The sequence below is a fragment of the Lolium perenne genome, chromosome 4 (genome assembly GCF_019359855.2).
Source record: "Lolium perenne isolate Kyuss_39 chromosome 4, Kyuss_2.0, whole genome shotgun sequence".
Lineage (NCBI taxonomy): Eukaryota > Viridiplantae > Streptophyta > Magnoliopsida > Poales > Poaceae > Lolium > Lolium perenne.
The window spans coordinates 67,178,814-67,197,368 of NC_067247.2; the positions used below are offsets into that span (position 1 = coordinate 67,178,814).

General features: G+C 45.5%; 2 protein-coding genes across 2 annotated transcripts; one reads left to right on the forward strand and one right to left on the reverse strand.

Moving 5' to 3' along the window:
- The first annotated feature begins 2,265 nt into the window (after window positions 1-2,265).
- Window positions 2,266-7,586, forward strand: LOC127292852 (protein NAR1). The gene is made up of 11 exons (XM_051322360.2): window positions 2,266-2,642; window positions 3,621-3,700; window positions 3,793-3,946; window positions 4,105-4,291; window positions 4,408-4,534; window positions 5,013-5,163; window positions 5,240-5,289; window positions 5,978-6,149; window positions 6,236-6,362; window positions 6,464-6,555; window positions 7,140-7,586. The coding sequence occupies exons 1-11, from the start codon at window positions 2,526-2,528 to the stop codon at window positions 7,290-7,292; spliced, it is 1,410 nt and encodes a 469-aa protein (XP_051178320.1). The 5' UTR covers window positions 2,266-2,525; the 3' UTR covers window positions 7,293-7,586.
- Window positions 7,587-8,241: 655 nt separating this feature from the next.
- LOC127292854 (uncharacterized) lies at window positions 8,242-10,697 on the reverse strand. The gene is made up of 4 exons (XM_051322362.1): window positions 9,499-10,697; window positions 9,040-9,170; window positions 8,683-8,949; window positions 8,242-8,592 (listed from the first exon to the last, which is right to left on the reverse strand). Exons 1-4 carry the CDS (start codon window positions 10,196-10,198, stop codon window positions 8,404-8,406), a joined length of 1,287 nt encoding a protein of 428 aa, XP_051178322.1. The 5' UTR covers window positions 10,199-10,697; the 3' UTR covers window positions 8,242-8,403.
- Between the last annotated feature and the right edge of the window lie 7,858 nt (window positions 10,698-18,555).

The window sequence follows — 18,555 nt, forward strand, 5'->3', positions numbered from 1 at the left end:
GAGCAGACCGTACCGGAGATTGGATCATCTCTCTATGTGTAGCGTGTCGACGTTCCCATCATACGTACCAAACGACGGCGGTCGTCAATAGATCATTTCTGTCTACTTTTGGTAACACCTGTACCTTCACTGATCTGTCTCGCAACAGAGCTTCAAGCGCAGAAGACCCTTGATCTTCCCTTTCACATATTTGCACCATTAACTCCTCCAAACCTAGGCATCCCCATATATGGCGTACCCAAGGGCATAGGAGAAATGATCACGGCGTATACTTTCACAGTCAGTCTTGCACAACGGACCCTTGGTGAGGTGCCAAGATACAAAATCGTACATCATAGTCGGAGCTAGAGGAATATTCAATTAATTCCGCCACCGTGGTGTACACAATGTTCCCCTTCGTGTCGCAGTTTTCCTTGCTGGATAGCTAGGTGGGTAACATTTTTTGCGTCCTCTTTCAGTGCTCCTTTTGCATCATCTCGTGAAGTTAGTTTAGTTAACGAGCCGAGTTGACTATCTGCAATGTCGTATTTCTCTTATAATCGTATGACTACACTAACAGCACCCCAAGAGTCGTGTACAGTTTTATTGTTTAATGTAAACGAAGTTTGTTTTCTTTCTTGAGATTAAGAAAGGGGGTTGTTTACACTGGGGAAGAATCGAAATACACTTTATCCTCCCATTCTCTATACTCCAACCAAATCTACTTGCTTGCGCCTTCTACCCACTACACAGTCGTACTGCAATCTACATTATTTCTTTGTAAATAAATGTTTAAAGGTCCTAATTTGTAAGACAAACTATTTTTCATAGCGCAAACGTTTCCCACGAAATAAGATCCGTATAAGATATTTTTAGATCTTTTGATTTTGGAAGAAAAAAACTCAATCAAAGATCCAGCTAATCTCCACGCCCTTATTGTAGTACACAGTCATGAATAATGCTGCTAAAGTAATAGGAATTAGGCATAAGAGGATTCCAAATAGAAAATATTCAACGATTTCGATTTGTTCAAGGGGATAAAAAGGGGGCGATGCAGCGTCTAAACAATGACACTCTTTTCATGTGATTTTGACTTTTTTATCATTTAGCCGTCCTTTTTTATTAATAAAAACTAATTATTCTGTTATACAAAATATGAATTCAAATGCTTAGGAGGGGAGCCGTCAAGTATGCACTTGACTCTAAGCTTTTTTCACGGCGTCTGTCACTCTATCCGATCACACAAATCTACTCCATGATAAAATATGATGGGTTGTTAGGAACAAACCTTGTGATTCAAGGTTTTGGAAATCTTGAACAACTCTCACTTGCCTTGGCCGATAACTTAGATGACCGACTTCCCCCTCCCACTAATTGGGAGCTCAGCATTATTTTTCAATCTCTCTCTCTCTATGTACTTCACTTATTAAAGTCACATGAATTTCCTATATGATTGTGAGCATATTTGTATCACTTTGATGATTTTTTTTGTTATGAGATGCAATCACTATTTTTTGTTGCTGATGCATTGATATATGTGTATTTTTTAGCAGTCACCAGGGAGGGAACAAAGACCCTCACGTGAACATTTTCCATTTGACCATATGATAGAGCGAAAAAACCCCAAAACATGATACAAGGAGGGCGGCGGGGGGGGGGGGGGGCCCACACCTGACACAAAGGAGGTGAACACAAGCTCGAACACACACATGCACAGACCATCGATATCGAAGGGGGAAGGAGGTATGTGAGCCAAACATCCACATTGTCGCGCAACTCAAAGAGGGGGCACGCTAGAGAGAGGCGTCGTCACACCAATGGTGGTCCATAAGCGTTGCACAAAGGGGCACACAAACATATGTGTGCTGCCGTTTCCAGCGGAGTGTCACTGAGAAGGCACCCGCTTTCAGCAACAAAGAGGATCGTCTTGTGGAGAAGGTTGGCCCAAGTTTGAAGTCGATCTTGCACGAGGAACCAGGTGAAGACTTGCGCCTTGGACGCCCTCTATCTGCTCCATCCCGGCGTGTCTCAGCAGCGTCGTCCAAAGTGGTTCATCCCCGGTGGCGGCGGTGAGCAGAGCTCATCGGTGCGGTGGAGAAGCACATGCTGGATTTCTTTTCTTATATTTAAATGTTCTTTTTTGTAATTTTACAAGTTCTATTAGTTATTGTTCGTTTTTTTAGATCTTTTTATAATATTGTGTCTAGGCCTACTGGTCATAGGCGGTAACCCGCTCCATAAAAGCGGGAGGTAGAGGTCGAAGAGAAGAAAGAGAAGAAGGGCACGGCTTGACCCTCGCCTGGGAAACAGAAACCTCGTGTGCCTGCTCGTTTCCACTGGGATCCCGTTTCCACTCGCGCCTGGGAGACCCCACCTAGCCGCCGGGCACGCTGCGCCGCCCGCCTCCGCCGCTCCGCTGCTTCTTCCCCACGTCCCCCGCCCTCCACCACTTCTCCAAGGCGGGGCACCGCTCGGCCCCGGCTCATTCGACAGGCGGAGAAGAGAAAATCCACCTCTCTCCCGGAAGCGCCCGGCGGTCGCCGGCCATGTCTTCCAGCAGGTTCTCGCCGGCGCTGCAGGCATCGGATCTCAACGACTTCATCGCCCCCTCGCAGGACTGCGTCGTCTCCCTCAACAAGAACTCCGCCGCCAGCCGCCTCCCGGTACCCGCTCCGTGTTTTCCCAAATATATCATTCGCCCTAGTATTTTAGGTTCTGGCCTGGAGCTTTGCCTACCCTGCCTTTCGCTGATGCGCCCATGCCGTCCACCCCGCAGCTGTAGAGCACGGGGTTTGAGTTCGCCCAATTAGGTACCGCCCCAAGAGTAATTTTTTGATAGGACCAGAGAGGAAGAGGAAATGCTCTCCTGCCGTTAGTTACCTTCGGAAGCGATTAGGGGAATCGGGTGGTTTAGCTTAGGGCTTGTTTGGATTTATTCCTATCCGGGTCAATTGGATGCAACATAGGAACTCAAATTAAAATGAATTCCAGGCTTCCAGCCTGAACCGGCTGAGTCGGATTACAAAGGGTATCCAAACAAGGCCGTGTTCGTTGCTTCTCAAATATAGCATATGCGGTGCCAATCGGTAGTATCCTTCATGGAAACTGGATTAGTTAGGTCACCAAAGAGAAATGGTGTTTTATTTGGTTTTTACTCTATAGAAAGCTCTATTGAACGAAGCTAAAATTCAGTACTCTATTAGGCGCAAACAAAAAGGCAAAATGGACATAATCGATGTTCATTGGGATAATTAACTTATCCCAGCCTGTTGCATTGCTTGGCAATCTCTGGTAGCACTACTGTTCATGATTAACTGCTAGGAGAATGAACTACCTTTTGTGGTGTTGGACATTGCAACAGGTGCTCACTTGATGAACTCCTGGTGCTTTCCAATTCAAACCTTTGTTTTACTTTCCCTGGGCCTAGTTACAGGCACCAGACTTGTTATTTTACTTTCGTATGTCCTTGAAGAAAGGGCTACTCTTTTTTTATCACAGCCAGAACGATCTGTCAGCTATGCTCAACTTGGCCGAACCGCTCTGAAACTCCCCTTCATAAAATTACCTTTCTTGCACCTCTCCTAACCCATTTCCCTTCATGTATGCAGTTCTCATTTATTCCTGACACTTCCGTTTTACAGATTAAGAAAAAGGAAGTTCTGGTGACAAAACCTCCAGAAGAGTCAGTGAAGATTTCACTAAAGGACTGTTTGGCTTGCAGGTTGTTACCAATTTCTTAATCCCCGCCTCAACTGTAAAATCAGCAACTTGTCCAACTGTAAATAATTCTGACGGCTTCATTTGATCTCATAGTGGTTGCATAACATCAGCAGAGACAGTTATGCTTGAGAAGCAAAGCTTGGATGACTTCGTTACTCGCATCAACTCTGGCAAAGCTGTCATTGTATCTGTGTCTCCCCAGTCAAGAGCATCACTAGCTGCATTCTTTGGTCTTTCTCAGTCACAGGTAAATATTTGCTTCACTTGTCCTCTGCCCAGTGAAAATTATGACCCTATAAGGTGCTGTAACGTTATCCTCAAATTAGTGCCTTACCCCTCTAGCCAGATAAAATTACAATATAATTATGTCAATGAAAACATAATGGAGTAATATTTTATCTTCAGGTTTTCAGAAAACTAACTGCTCTGTTCAAGTCAATGGGCGTAAAAGCAGTGTATGACACAAGTAGCAGTAGAGATCTGGCACTAATTGAAGCGTGCAATGAATTTGTTTCACGCTATAAGCTAAATCAATTGTCTTCTGAAAAAGAAGCTGGAGCCAGTCTTCCTGTACTTTCATCTGCATGCCCAGGTAAAAAAATGTTTGTTGGAAATATTCGTTGCTTTTTCCACTATGTAATTTGCTGTATAAATAGTTAGTTATATATCATCTATAAATATATTATTATAATCTCTTGCTCTTTACAGGTTGGATATGTTATGCTGAAAAGACTCTTGGTTCATATATCTTGCCCTACATCTCATCTGTAAAGAGTCCCCAACAAGTGATTGGTGCAGCTATCAAGCATCATATGGTTGAAAAACTTGGTCTCAAGTGAGTATTTTTCCTTAGTTTTAGGTATAAAGGTGTTATTGTCTGGTATTTTTTCAGACTCGAAAAGAAGTAGCTCTGCCTTCTGTCCAAAATTAGTCTCCTTGTGTACTTCCCAAAGTAGTGTATTAAGTCTCCTCGTGTACTGCCCGATTTTTTGTGATGGAAATTAGATAATTACTTCTACTACCACATGTTCGCAAAAACTGTAGAAGATAAGATGTTGCTAATATATTTCATGAAAAATCTGGGCTTTTCTGCTAGCCAATCCAAATATGCAAGACACTTCCGACTTTGTCACTTCCTTGTGACCGTAGTGCAGAGGGAGTATCGGTGAGATTAGAATTTTTTATGGTCTTCTCAAGCATGTAATATTTTCCATTTGCTGAATGAATGATTGTTTCAAATGAACACCAGTCTAATTATGAATTGTCACTTTGTAATATTTTTATTTATGACTATACTTCATTGTGCTCTGTAGGCCGTATGATATCTATCATGTTACTGTCATGCCATGTTATGACAAAAAACTTGAAGCTGTCCGGGACGACTTTGTTTTCTCAGTGGAAGATAAAGAAATTACAGAGGTGGACTCGGTATTGACAACCGGTGAAGTGTTGGACTTGATACAGGTTAGTAAGTTATTTCCTGCTGTAGATTTTCTTAGAAAAATTCCGAGACACTTATACCACTCTCATGGTTGTGCAGTCCAAATCTATTGATTTCAAGACAATGGAGGAATCTCCTTTGGACAGATTGTAAGTTCCTGGTAATTCTTGTTGAGAAAAGAATAATAGAATGTTTTTATGTAGTTATGTGCTACCTCCATTTCAAATTATAATACTACGTAGTTTAGTTTCAATAAGACACGAGTTTGACCAACAGTTACTATATTATTCTGCAATTATGCAACATAAGATTGATGTTATTAGATATGTATTCAAAAGTATCTACAGATTAAAACGTACTACCTCCGTCCCAAGGAATAAGGCGCACGCGTATTCCAAGATGAACTTTGACCATAAAAATTGAGCAACACAATCTTAATTATATTATATGTAATTAGTATCGTTGGATTCGTATTGAAAAGCACTTTCTAATGATGCTAATTTCATACAAACAATCTTTATATATTTGAAGTAATTCTTGGTCAAACAAAAAACACGTAAAACGAGGGCGCCTTATTCCTTGAATCGGAGGTAGTATCTAGTAACATGCTTATCTAGACGAAGTTGAGTCAATTAATTTGGAAAGGAAGGAGTATTACTATAGCCTACCCAAAATGTCTTATAGTAACATGGAACATAGGAGTACCTATGAATATGGTTTGTTACGTTTTTATCGTACAAACCATGTTTTAATTGAGTAATTATTAATCCAAGCATACAAGGAGCAATTTATTCTTTATGTTCTGAAAATTCATATGTACTTCTATTGCAACACCAGATTAACGAATGTTGATGAGGATGGTTCTCTATATGGGGTTTCTGGTGGCTCGGGTGGTTATGCAGAAACCATCTTCCGTTATGCAGCACGTGCACTCTTCAACAGAGAAATGGAAGGTCCGCTTGATTTCAAAGTAATGCGAAATTTAGATTTCCGTGAAGTTACACTGGAGGTAATTCTTTCCTCATCCCACATTGGCAAAGCCACTCCCGCTGTGGCCTTTGGATCTTTGTGTATAACTCCTGCTTATGCTAACAGGTGGAGGGCAGACCTGTTCTGAAGTTTGCCCTTTGTTATGGATTCAGAAACCTACAGAACTTTGTTAGGAAGATTAAGATGGGAAAATGTGAATACCACTACATCGAAGTTATGGCGTGCCCATCAGGTACTTTATTCATGCTATTGTGTTGCACAGTTGCTTTTAATGACCTGTTTCTAGGCTGTAGGATCTAGATACTCTACTATACACCGATTATGGCCCTGCAGGTTGTCTGAACGGAGGAGGTCAAATAAAACCTGCTAAAGGCCAATCTCCCAAGGATCTCATCCGACAATTAGAGGGTGTATACATGCAAGATGTAAGTTCTAGCGTGCTCACTACGTTTCATGTTGTTTGTAAGGGCCTTGCTTCTGTTTGTGATTTAAATTCTATATCCCTACCGCCCCATTCAATATTTACATCTATCTTATAATAGATATCGAAGCTATTATATTGTGAGATGTTATTCTGCGGTGTTATCTGCTATACTTTTGCATGTTAGGTTGTGTCTACTTAGCCCAGCATGTCTATTGATACAATACTTTTACCTATTTAGACATAAGAGAGTCACTTTATTGACCTGTTAGTACCTGTTATACCATCTCATTGTAGTGGGTTTGTTAAAAAAAAGTAGTTTTGGGAAGCCGTGAGTGATTTTGAACCCACGGGTCATTGATTGTGATTTCTCGTCCTGCTCCAGTTTGATGACATGATGTGCTCCCTAGTTAAGTGGGAAAAAATAGTTCAAATTGATTCCTGCTTTATTTTTTGCAATTTATCACAATCTGCGCATACAAAGTTTTAGCTGTGATACTTCTAGAATCTTGCTGCCATTGCGCAAGAATGCTGTCATCTCATGTTGGTTATTGCAAGCTACCACTGACATTAAACCTTATGTACTAGGTATCAATATCTAGCCCCTTCGACAACCCGATTGCGAAGACATTATATGACGACTGGCTCGTACAACCTGGTTCAGACAATGCAAAGAGGTATTTGCACACGCAGTATCACCCTGTGGTGAAAAGTGTCACGTCGCAGTTGCAGAACTGGTGATACCAGGTTGTTGCATCGAGAATTCATATGGTCTTCCAAGAAGCGAAGAGCCAGACAATCCACACCGAACATAGGATTCCCAGCACAGAAGATAGACATTATCAGCAATGTTCGGCTTGAGTTTTGTTAGACTTAGGTTCTTCACCTGCTTTCTTGGTGATGTTGTATACTACTACCTCACACGAGAGAGAAAGCAATAACTGTTGAATTGTAAACATGTAAAGGTGCAAAAAAATAGTTGCTGATCTTCTCAGCTGATAATTTTTAAATTTTATGCAATTGTCTTGTGATTTCTTCTCTTTTTGTTTGAGAACTGTCCTGTACTCCACTCATCATACGCCATTTCTTCTGTACTTCTATGCGCATCACTGAAAATTTCAACGCCTTGCAAGTTGCAACTAAGAGCATCCCCACTCGTTGGCGCTCCCCACGCCCAAATCCGGCGAAATTTTTGTCCGGATTGGAGGAAGATTTGGCGTGGGGAGTAGTAGTTTCCCAGTCGTGTGCTCCCCAAGCGGCGTTTCTCGGGGAAAAAGAGGATGGCTCGGGGAATCCGGATGAAAGAGGAGACACGTGGGCGTGGGCGGTTGGTTTAGCTTCATCCGGAGTCCCCGGGAGACCCCCGGGAAACCGAGGATGGCATGGGGAGTCCGGACGAAAATAGGCTCAAATCCGGACCAAAACGAGGAGCAGGAAACTGGCGGGCCGTTTTGGCCGTCAGGATGAAAAAATTGGACGTGGGGGGCTCTGTGGGGAGACGAGTGGAGATGCTCTAGGCTATGGAATCATTCGTTTCTGAAGAAAAACGGGCTCTGCACTGCCTGGAACAACACACATTTTTTTTCTCTCCATTATAATACTTGGATACAGTTGTCGTTGACATATATATGTTCGATGGTGAAGACGCCAAATTGGACTTGGCAAAAGCGGATTAAGAATTACAAAAAGGTGAGAAGATGGATTCCTCATTCCACAAAAGCGGATTAAGAATTACAAAAAAGAATGAGAAGACGAATTCCTCATTGTGCTGCTGTAATTTAAACAAAGCTCGCAAGAAAACTTCTTGTCCAATTTAACAACATGCGTAGGCGATACATGCGAACTTTTTTTGTTACAAGGATTCGGGAGTGGATGCGTGCTGGATCATGTCGGGGATGGTCTCGAGCAAGTAGGTGAACAGTCCGCCGAGCAGAAATATGAAGAGGAACGCGAGCCCGATCTTGGCGAGGTACGCCGAGGTGGCCTTCTTCACGAGCGCCTCCCTGTCTCGAGCCCGCTTCGCCTCGCCGCCTCCCTCCTTCTGCGAAGCCACCGCCGGGAGCCACACAAAGAATCAGTTATGCTCGTCTGTTCTTGGTCATCTGAATTTTAGAGGGGATCGTGTCATTACCGTGTCGCCGGATGGCGGCGCGTGGTGGTTTTCCTGCGCGTCCTGCTCGGTGACGGTCTGGAGCCTCCAGCCGCGGCCGTAGTCGGCGAGGGGCGCGGTGGGGCCGAAGCAGACGGGCTCCTCGCCGTCCTTGGCGGCCTCCACGTGCAGCGCCGCCGGGGAGCCCGGGGCGAGCTTGCGGTTGACCGCGTGCAGCGCGTAGCGGGCGGTCGTCCCGGCCGCGAACCGCCGGACCTCGCCGGAGCTCCTGCAGGTCACCTCCAGGAACTGACGAACAAATTGCTTGTTCAGAAAGATAATTCTTACTACATCAGAGAATTAACGGAGATAGGTTGCGCGGAGACAGATTCGGTTTACCGGAGGGGGATGAGCGTTGCCGGCGCCGTCCTTGTGCGCCGCCTCGTCCTGTCCGGGCGGTTTGGTTGCCTCCGGATTTGCCATGTTCGTGCGAGCCTGGAGGAGCAGCCGAGCAGAGGAAAAGGAGATTCCTGGTTGACTTGTATTTTCAGTGGGTTTATAGTTGAGATTCGACACAACTCCATATTGCCCCCTCAACTCTTTTTCCAAGTTAGAGAAACCATAACCTATTCCAAGTCCATCGCGAGGACACCACAGTGCCGTACTATCACACCTATTCCAAGTCCATATTATCCCCATCAGCATCCATAGAAGGCGGATTCTTGCAAATTATATTTCTAGAATGTAGTAAGGACCTATCTAAGTAGTTTTCACCGTTAACAGGACGAAATTCGGGCATGTATATGAACTTGCAACCGGGAGAGCTAGTAATCTCGAATTTTGTTGAAAAGGGTGTACCTCCTGGCGGAGCGAGATACTTGGAGATGGTAGTGAGCATGTAGGCGAAGATCATGCTGCCTTCTCTTTGCATGGTGTACTTCACAACTCGCTCCATCTTCATGTTCTTCATGTCAAGAGCAATCAAAGTTGACTCACGGTCAGGTAGAGCTGGCCCAGCCTTGGCCATCAAGTAGAGAATGTCACTATGGTGGGAGCTGAGAGTTGGGTGGGCAACAAAGACCGACCCAAGATCCAATGCACCCGAGGGGGCAATATCAGCAGATTTCACCACCCCGTCCTTGTGAAACTCTAAATCACCAACTGACATACTCCATGTAACGGCGGTCCAAGAATACAGGCCCAGACTACTGTCATGGATATTAAGGTCGACGAACTTGATGCGGTCATCAACAACGGCGATATCCCGGGAGAAGGACTTGGTGTTGAGCGGCTGCAGTACTGGCTTGGGCAGCCGGATGTAGCGAAGCTGCCTCGGACCTTCCCGGCTGCTTTCCTCCTCAGGAGGCAGGTCCAAGTCACAGAGGATTATGCCCTGGGATAGGTCGACCCAGACCATGGTGCCAGCGATGGTGATTACTCTGTCGGAACTAAAATTTGGAGGTGTCTCCTGTGGAAAAACGGTAGGCTCACAGGTCCAAGCATCAGGCTTGGAATCATAGATGAAAAGGTCATAGTGCGTGGTTCCTGATTCCTCCATTCGAATATAAATCGTGGCGATTTTGTAGGCATCGAATTCCTCGTTGTTGGTGTAGGGGGTGAAGGGGCGTTTGTGGCTGCGGGCAAGGGCAAGGGTGGGGGTGGGTGGGGTGAAGGGAAGTTGTTGCTTGCTCGCGCTCCTTGTGCGGTAGCGCAGGATGCCAACCTCACCCTGAGTGAAGTAGCTATATTTGTCCCATGGAAACAAGTCGGGCTCCGGGTGGGGAAGCAGCACAAGCCTGGGCAATTCATGGACACGGGTGGGGGCATGGTAGACAAAGAAGTTGTAGTCGGTGGATCTGGCTAGCGAGCTGGGGCCGTGTTTGACGCAGATGAGGGCGAGATTACCCGCCGTAGCTAGTATCCGAGGCTCGCAGATGAACCGGGTGGGTTCGCCGCTAGTGTAGGCTATGCACAAGTAGGAAATATGCGGCGGCGGGGTGAGGCAGAAGGTGACCTGTAGCTCCTCAAGGTTGCCCTCTCTCGTGGTGAAGGGGCAAAGAGCGGATGTGTGGTTGCTCTCGTCGATCATGTAGGCGACGCAGTCGATGAGGGCTTCCCCCCAGTCCCAGGAAGCCCTCTCATCTTCTTCCACATCGCCGCTTTCTGGCGGCGGACGCAGGGACGCAGGGTAGTAGCTACACAGGGACGGGAACAAAGATAGAACATACATAATCCAGGATCTATGGTATGCTACTACTAGTACACTAGTATTTATTATCCAAGGAGGTTCTTGTTGCTATCGGAATCGGATGGACTAACAAAAGTTGTAGTCGGAGTAGAATTGTAGGAAGGAATCGTCTGGGAGTGAGGAGGACGAAGACTGAGTTAGAGAATATTACTGTTCCATTAATAGAGATTTTTATGTGGTTCTTAAATCCAAAGATCGTATATGGGATATCTTCAACCAAACCAGGCCAGCTGGTTGTTGATAACCCATTTATACACGATGCATAGAGACTTTTTTCGATTAGTGATACATACAACTCTTTTTCGCTTACTGATTCAATATGGCAACTTCAATCCACCAATGACTTGTATTCTTTTTTTTTGGAATCTAAAATTAAAACTATCAAAATAAAAAAGTTGTGTGTATCATTGTGATGTAGTCTCTACAGACCGGTGCTTTGTTCCATTTTAGGAGAAAACACCTACCAAACACGACTCGATTAACGAATACACCTACGCACGCACAACATTTGTTGTTGCGAGCAGTGAATCCTACATAGACTAGAAGAATACGACACACGATGAGGTATTAACGCATTTGGTACCACAACTTGCACCTAACTTGCATTTTAGTACCACATCTTGCAAAGTGGACACTGGTAGTACCAGAACTTGTATAAGGTGGACAAATTTAGTCCAAACAGTCCGAATCATCCACGCAGGTCACGAACTTGATTTTTCTTTTTTGCAATGAAGTCCAGAAAACAACGAGTAATATGACTGGGCATCAATATGATTGGGCGCCTGGGACGATATGTTGACAGAAAGGCACCGTATCAGTTCTTCTCTTCTGCTCTCCCATACCTTTTTGGCAATAACAGAAAGAGCGGTAGTTTCGGCGAGGTGGCCGAGACGACGAAGCTGCAGCGGTTAGTCGCCGAGATGACGGATCCCGCCGGCGATGCACTACCGGGAGTACTTCGAAGATCCGCCACCTCGCCGAAACTGCCGCTCTTTCTGTTATTGCCGAAAAGGTATGGGAGAGCAGAGGAGAAGAACTGATACAGTGCCTTTCTGTCAACATATCGTCCTAGGCGCCTAATCATATTGATGCCCAGTCATATTACTCGTTGTTTTCTGGACTTCATTGCAAAAAGAAAAATCAAGTTCGCGACCTGCGTGGATGATTCAGACTGTTTGGACTAAATTTGTCCATCTTATACAAGTTCTGGTACTACCGGTGTCCACTTTGCAAGATGTGGTACTAAAATGCAACTTAGGTGCAAGTTGTGGTACCAAATGTGTTAATACCTCACACATGATCGCTTCTAACTTTAGACATGGACTCAGTCAGGCGCAGGGATGGAGCCAGGAAAACAATATGGAGGGGGCCAAATGAACCTTAGTTTAGTTGGAGGGGGCCACATTGGGAAATTCTAACCAATTTAAGGACCAATTTGCATAAAACATAGGGGGTCTTTCACAAAAATATTCAGCATAGGGAGGGGGAGGGGGGGGGGGGGGCGCATGGCCCCAGCTCGTCTCCCCTAGCTTCGTCCCTGGTCAGGCGATCATAGTTTTTTTTAGGGGAAAATCTTTCTCCTTGACGTAGGGGCATCTTCATCAACATATCAGCCTCAACATTAGCACCATCTCCATCTTCAAGATCCGCATCATCCCCTAATAGTTTGTGGTGGATTGAACCATGAATATTTTTAAGTGTTATTTGCATGATTATGATTGGCAACTTGTTTTTATTTGGTGGTGAAGTTATATCTTTAGATTGTGGTGTAATCCATATGCCACTGATCCATATCATGTTTCACCGTTGTGAGTAGCTTCCATGTTTCCGAGGGCATAGGATGAATTTGAACTGATTTCTATATAGTATGCAATGAGTATTTGGTCAAGTTTTAATCTTTATGTGGTTCTATGATGGTAATGTGCGAACATCGACTGCATATTAATTCAACTTTGAATCTATCCCAACGGTGGTGCCACAGTGGGCTTATGCCTTATTTTGAGCTCTGTTAGGTCATAGGAACATGTGGTAACAAGGATCAGCACATATGCTCTCAAGATTCCCTCTAGCTAGCTCCAAAACCTTCCTAAGTGTCGTCAGCACATGTTCATGAAGTCGGTCATTATGGGGTTCAATATTGGATGTAGCAACATCCCACCACATTTGTATACACACCATATGGACACACATAAGTTTTGGGAGCATTCCCACCCTCCAAGGAGCAGGATCTAGAGAAACCACAACATGTTGACCACGCAGTCTACAACTTTGGCTCTATCCCAATGGCGGTGCCACAGTGGATTTTTGCCTTAATTTGAGATTTGTTAGTTTATAGGGACATGTGGTAACAAGGATCAGCTCATATGCTCTCAAGATTCCCTCCGAATGGCCCCACGAGGGTGTTTCCCCCTATACGTCCAGATTTTTCCTAAGCGTGTGAAGCCCGGGGTTTAATGTTGGATGTATCAACATCCCACAACACTTGTATACACGCCATGTGGACACACACAAGTTTTAGGGGCATTCCCACCCTCCGAGGAGCGGGATCCAGAGAAACCTAACCCATTGACCGTGTGGTTTACAACTTTAACTCGATCCCAACAGCAGTGCTCTAGTCGACGTATGCCTCCATTTTAGCTTGGTTAGGTCATAGAAACATGTGGTAACAAGGATACACCTATATGCTCTCAAGATTCACTCTGGTTCACCCCGCAAGGGTTTCCCCCCCCCCCCCCCCCCTATACGTTCAGAACCTTCCTAAGTATCGTTATCTAGCAACATCCCACTACACATGTGTACACACCATGTAGACACACATTTCACCCCACAAGGGAGTCCCCCTATACATCCAACGGCGGTGTATATGGACGGTCTACACCTTCATTCTCTGTGATGTATTAGTAGAAACTAAAAGTGTCATGCAACAAAAAATCAAATGCAAACATAACTAAATCATACATTATAACTAAAAGAATTAAATTGTAACAAAGCAAAAAAAAAATCAAAATAGGTATCTGCCGTCAAGTACATGCGCCGAAGAGGTACGAAGAGGTATGCCAACGACATTGCCATCGGAATAGCTCTGCACCGTCAAACGGGCATCAGTAGGTGACCTCCAGCAACATGTGGCAGCGGTGTAGGCCGGCGGCGAGAATGTTCTAACGGTAGCGGCAAGACCTCTGAATATTCCTACGACTTTGGGACACCGATGGTGGCCATCGGCTTAGCTGCCTCGGTGCCAATGGCCGAGCTATGCCAACGGTATTTTTTTTAGCCGTGGGCATCCGGAGGCTGCGCTGACGAGCCCGACATTTGTTCATCAGCACAGCTCCAAGCCGTCGGCATTTCGCTTGTTTTTGTAGTGCATGACAGGAGCAGTCCTACCTATATAATCGGCTACCAATAATCCTATGCTAGTAACACACGAAGAACTAGCCTCCAGTTAGCATGCCTAGTCAACACGAGATTTTTTTTTTGCAAAATATAGTACAAATGCTCACATATACGTACATATACTTATCGCTATGAACACACACAGTTATACTCTACCTCTATGAACACCTCCAAGAAACTGAGAGCATCTCCAGCAGAAGCGGCAAACCACAAATCCCGAATCGAGCTATCCAGCGCACCCAAACACTGTTTTAGGGTTCGACGAACACGCACGCAGAAACGGCATATAGAACTGCATATTTTAAAAAAGGCGTGCAAGACGGAATTGCATTTCATTTGGATAGTTCATGCATACACAGAGATAAATTCGACTACATTACAACAAAAGCAACTCGAATTAGCTAAATTCGAGCTAAAAACTATCGCCACGGCAACCTAGAACACAAAATCGGCTCTGGGATACTCACTGGATTCCTGTGCCGTGGCACCAGCGCGTCGGAGCGGCCTCGTCACTCTGCGTCGCTGCCGAGGTCGATGAAGACCCTGCCCTGCTCCTCCTCGATGTGTCGCCATTCGTCTGCCTTGTCCGCGTCACGCTGGCTCGAGCGCGAGACGAGGCCAACCACGGTGTCGAGGTTGCGCTCCTCAACGAAGTTGCCGGGCGCGAGCCCCGCGTTCATGCCGAGCTGCGGGAGGAGGCGCTCCAGCTCGGCGTCGTCGAGGTAGTCGCCGGGAGCGAACTGCGGCTGCGGGAGGCGCGGCGGCTCGGCGTCTTCCTCCATCTTCACCACCAACGTCGTCGACGGGCGCTGGCGGGAGCTCGACGACGAGGACGCCGCAGAAGGGGATGAGGCGCGGCGGCGGTAGCTACCGCGGATGCGCACCGCGTTGGACTTGATCTTGTCTGCCTCCGTCTTCTCGCCGGCGGGACGAGCGGTGGAGCTTCCGCCGCGGCCTATCTAGCCGCCCCCGCGCCCGTGCCCGTGCCCCGCCACCATCGTCGCTGATGGGAGGTGGGGATGCTCGATCTACGCGTGGCCTGGTCGATTGCTCGCTGGCGGGGCGTCGATTTGATGTCGACGGGAGGAGGAGAGGCGGAGGAGCTGATGGGGTTTGGCCCACATCCGCCTCGCTGACCGCTATATGTGCTGGCTTTTGGAGGGATTGGGCTGCGGTCTGGATCTGTTTTCCAGCCCAGACCACTGATGCGGGGCCTAGTCTAGCCTAAAAAAGGCCGAAACCCCATATCGGCCCGAAGTTGTGTTTCGAGATTGATAGGAAGGCCCTATTGACCGCTTTAAGCGGGAGCTAGTGGGGCTCCGCTTAAAGGAATCTATTATGGGCCAGGCCATTTATTCTTTCGTCTTTTCTCTTTCTGTTTCTTCGATGATAGTTTACGTTTATGTTGAACATTTGCTTAGCGTTTCTAAACATGATTCAAAATCTATGCAAATTCTAAACCGAACAAATTCAAAATCGAACGATTTTAAAAACGAACAATTTTAAAAATTGAACGATTTTAGATAGCGAACATTTTTCAAAATCGAACAAATTTCAAATTTCAAAAAATCAAATCATCCAAAACTGAAAAATGTTCAGTATAAAAATTTCAAAAAGCTCAAACCTGAAAAAAATTCAAACTCAAAAAATGTTCCAAAATAAAAAAAGTTCAAACTTAAAAATTGTTCAAATTCCAAAACAGTTCAAATTCGAAAAACATTCAAATTCAAAAAAGTTTGAAATTTTTATAGTTCAGAAAAAAACCGATCAGCAAAACCAAAAACAGGAGGAAAGAAACAAGTAAGAGAAAAACCGAAAAAAACAGAAAAAACTGAAGAAGAAGAAGAAGAAAAAAACAAAGAAAGACGCTGCCCTAGCTGATGGGCCGGCCCAGCTCCATCACGCTCTGAGCGGCGCCCGCTCGCTCCCGCATTGAGCGGAGAATAGGGATCACCAGACTGATATGGGGTCTGCTAGAGATGCTCCGAGTATAAAAGAAATACACTTTGATGTTAACTGCAGGCTTTAAATCATACACGTACTCACGGAACAAACGATCGTTTCGACATGGACTCGGCAAGGTAGACACAACCTAAGCATATATAGCAACCAGTCAGCCGACCACAATCAGTACACGGGCAAGTGTGATTACTTGTAGCAGAAAAAGAGTCTATGGCGGCGCTTCCAACGACCGGGCCAAGCGAAAGTGCGCAGCCGCAGCGGGAGTTATTGGGGCTTGTGGTCTTGCGCATGCCGTCTCACGCCGATCGCATCCGCCTATGCGCCGTCTGCCGATCCTGGCGCTCCGGCGCACGCCTCCAGCGGCCGCTGCCTCCGCCGCTCCCGTGGATCATCTTCCGCTATGGGTCGCTCCTTGGCCTTCCCGACGGCAGGGTCGACCGCTTATCCTTCCCCTACAACGTCGCGCACCATGTCTCCACCGGCAATATGATCTTCTTCGTCCACTATGAGTATGAGGGCAGATCGTTGTGCTCTCTAATGGAATGACCCCGCAACACATCCATCCCGACGCCCCTTGGCAAAAGTCACCAAAGACCATTCATAAGGTGGTGGTGTCTGATCATATCGTTGCCGTTCTATTCAGCTTATGCAGAGTAACCATCTGTGCTCGCAGACCGGAAAGAGCTGGCTCTTGCTCATCCGCCGAGTGGGCGCTGCCTGGCTCCATCATCGAAGACATTGCGCTCTTACAAGGGAAGCTTTACATCCTCAGCGCGCACAACTCCAACAGACCACGCTATTCTATATCGTGAGCTCCGTGTCATGGAGTTTGAGTTTGGCCCCGATCAGGTCGTCATGCCTAGCATCACGGCCGGCCAATGCATACGCGGCACGGCAAGAGATATCTCTGCCGCTAGCAAACGTAAGCTCCATCAGTACATGGTCGTGTCCTCTGATCAACTCCTGATGGTCGAACGGGAGGTTGAAATGACGCGCAAGCCCATGCGGACCCGAAGGTTGAAGGTCTTTGAGGCAACGGAACTGAGCGGAGGCGATGGACGGTGGAGAAAGGTTGATACACTAATGGGAAATTCTCTCTTTGTTAGTAAGGAGTGCTCGGCGTCCCTCCCTGTTGAACGCCACTGCGGAGCTCAAGAAGATTGTATTTACTATACGAGCGACTTTGTCCTAGATTCTTGGGGGAGAAAGATCAATCCTTGGGAGAAAAAGACCAATCCTGAGGCTGACTTTCTCAACTCCGGCATATGGAGTATGAGAAATCAGAAAATGATGCCATTACCCATTGCGACAAAGCCGATAGAGAAAGTAGTGGCATCAGGTTTCAGTCGAGGTTCTCAAGCTTGGCTTTTTGTGTCTCCTAATGAAGATAACATAAAAATGTAATACAGAGTTTAAAGGTGCCCTTATGATTTTTATATATGCATATGATGGGCTTTTACAAATATCCCTATCGAGAGGCAACCATGGACATAAGTATGTTTATTATGTTGCAGGCCACTTTTTACAGGAAATTTTGGGCCAGGTTTTCGTACAATTTCTCCACCATATACTTTCCTTACAAACAATAACATTTTTCCAACTTTTAAACTAGAATCTTTAATTACTTTTATTTGATTTGATCTGCGTTATAAAAGTATGAGCATTTATAAAGATTGTTTGAAAAGCTGAGCATTTGTATATGTATACAACCAATTTTTGGCATATATTAAACGCTTGTACCGCCCCCGTCCCACTAAAAGTGTGGCAATTTTGTCAAAATTTGAATGTATCTGTACGCTATCTAGTAGGTAGATACATCTAAATTTTGATAAAGTTGAGATACTTTTGATGCTACAGAGGGAGTACTTGAAACCGATAGTTATGAACACGCCCAAAATAACATGTAAAGTTGTAAACATGTATGACCAACTCCTTCTGCACAAAGTTTTTTTTTTTAAAAAAAAAACTCCTGCACAATATGTTCGATCCAGATACCAACTTAGTCTTATATTCTAATCCCAAGTTTGACAATAAACATCAACAGATGGAATTTTCCAAATTCCATGCTTAATTCGAGATATTTTTATCTAATAATGAATCGAATTAGATAGGAACACAACTTTTTTTATGGAGTTTTTAATGAGGGACAAAACCTGAATTGTTGTTTTAATATCTGAGATAGCTCAATATGAGACACCGGGATGAATATACGCTCTATATATAGCATCAACATAGGACTCCCCACGCGTGAGGTAGAGAAAACCCTAGAGAGGTGATCTTGTGGGCGTTCCACGCCGCCACTCCTCCCTCGT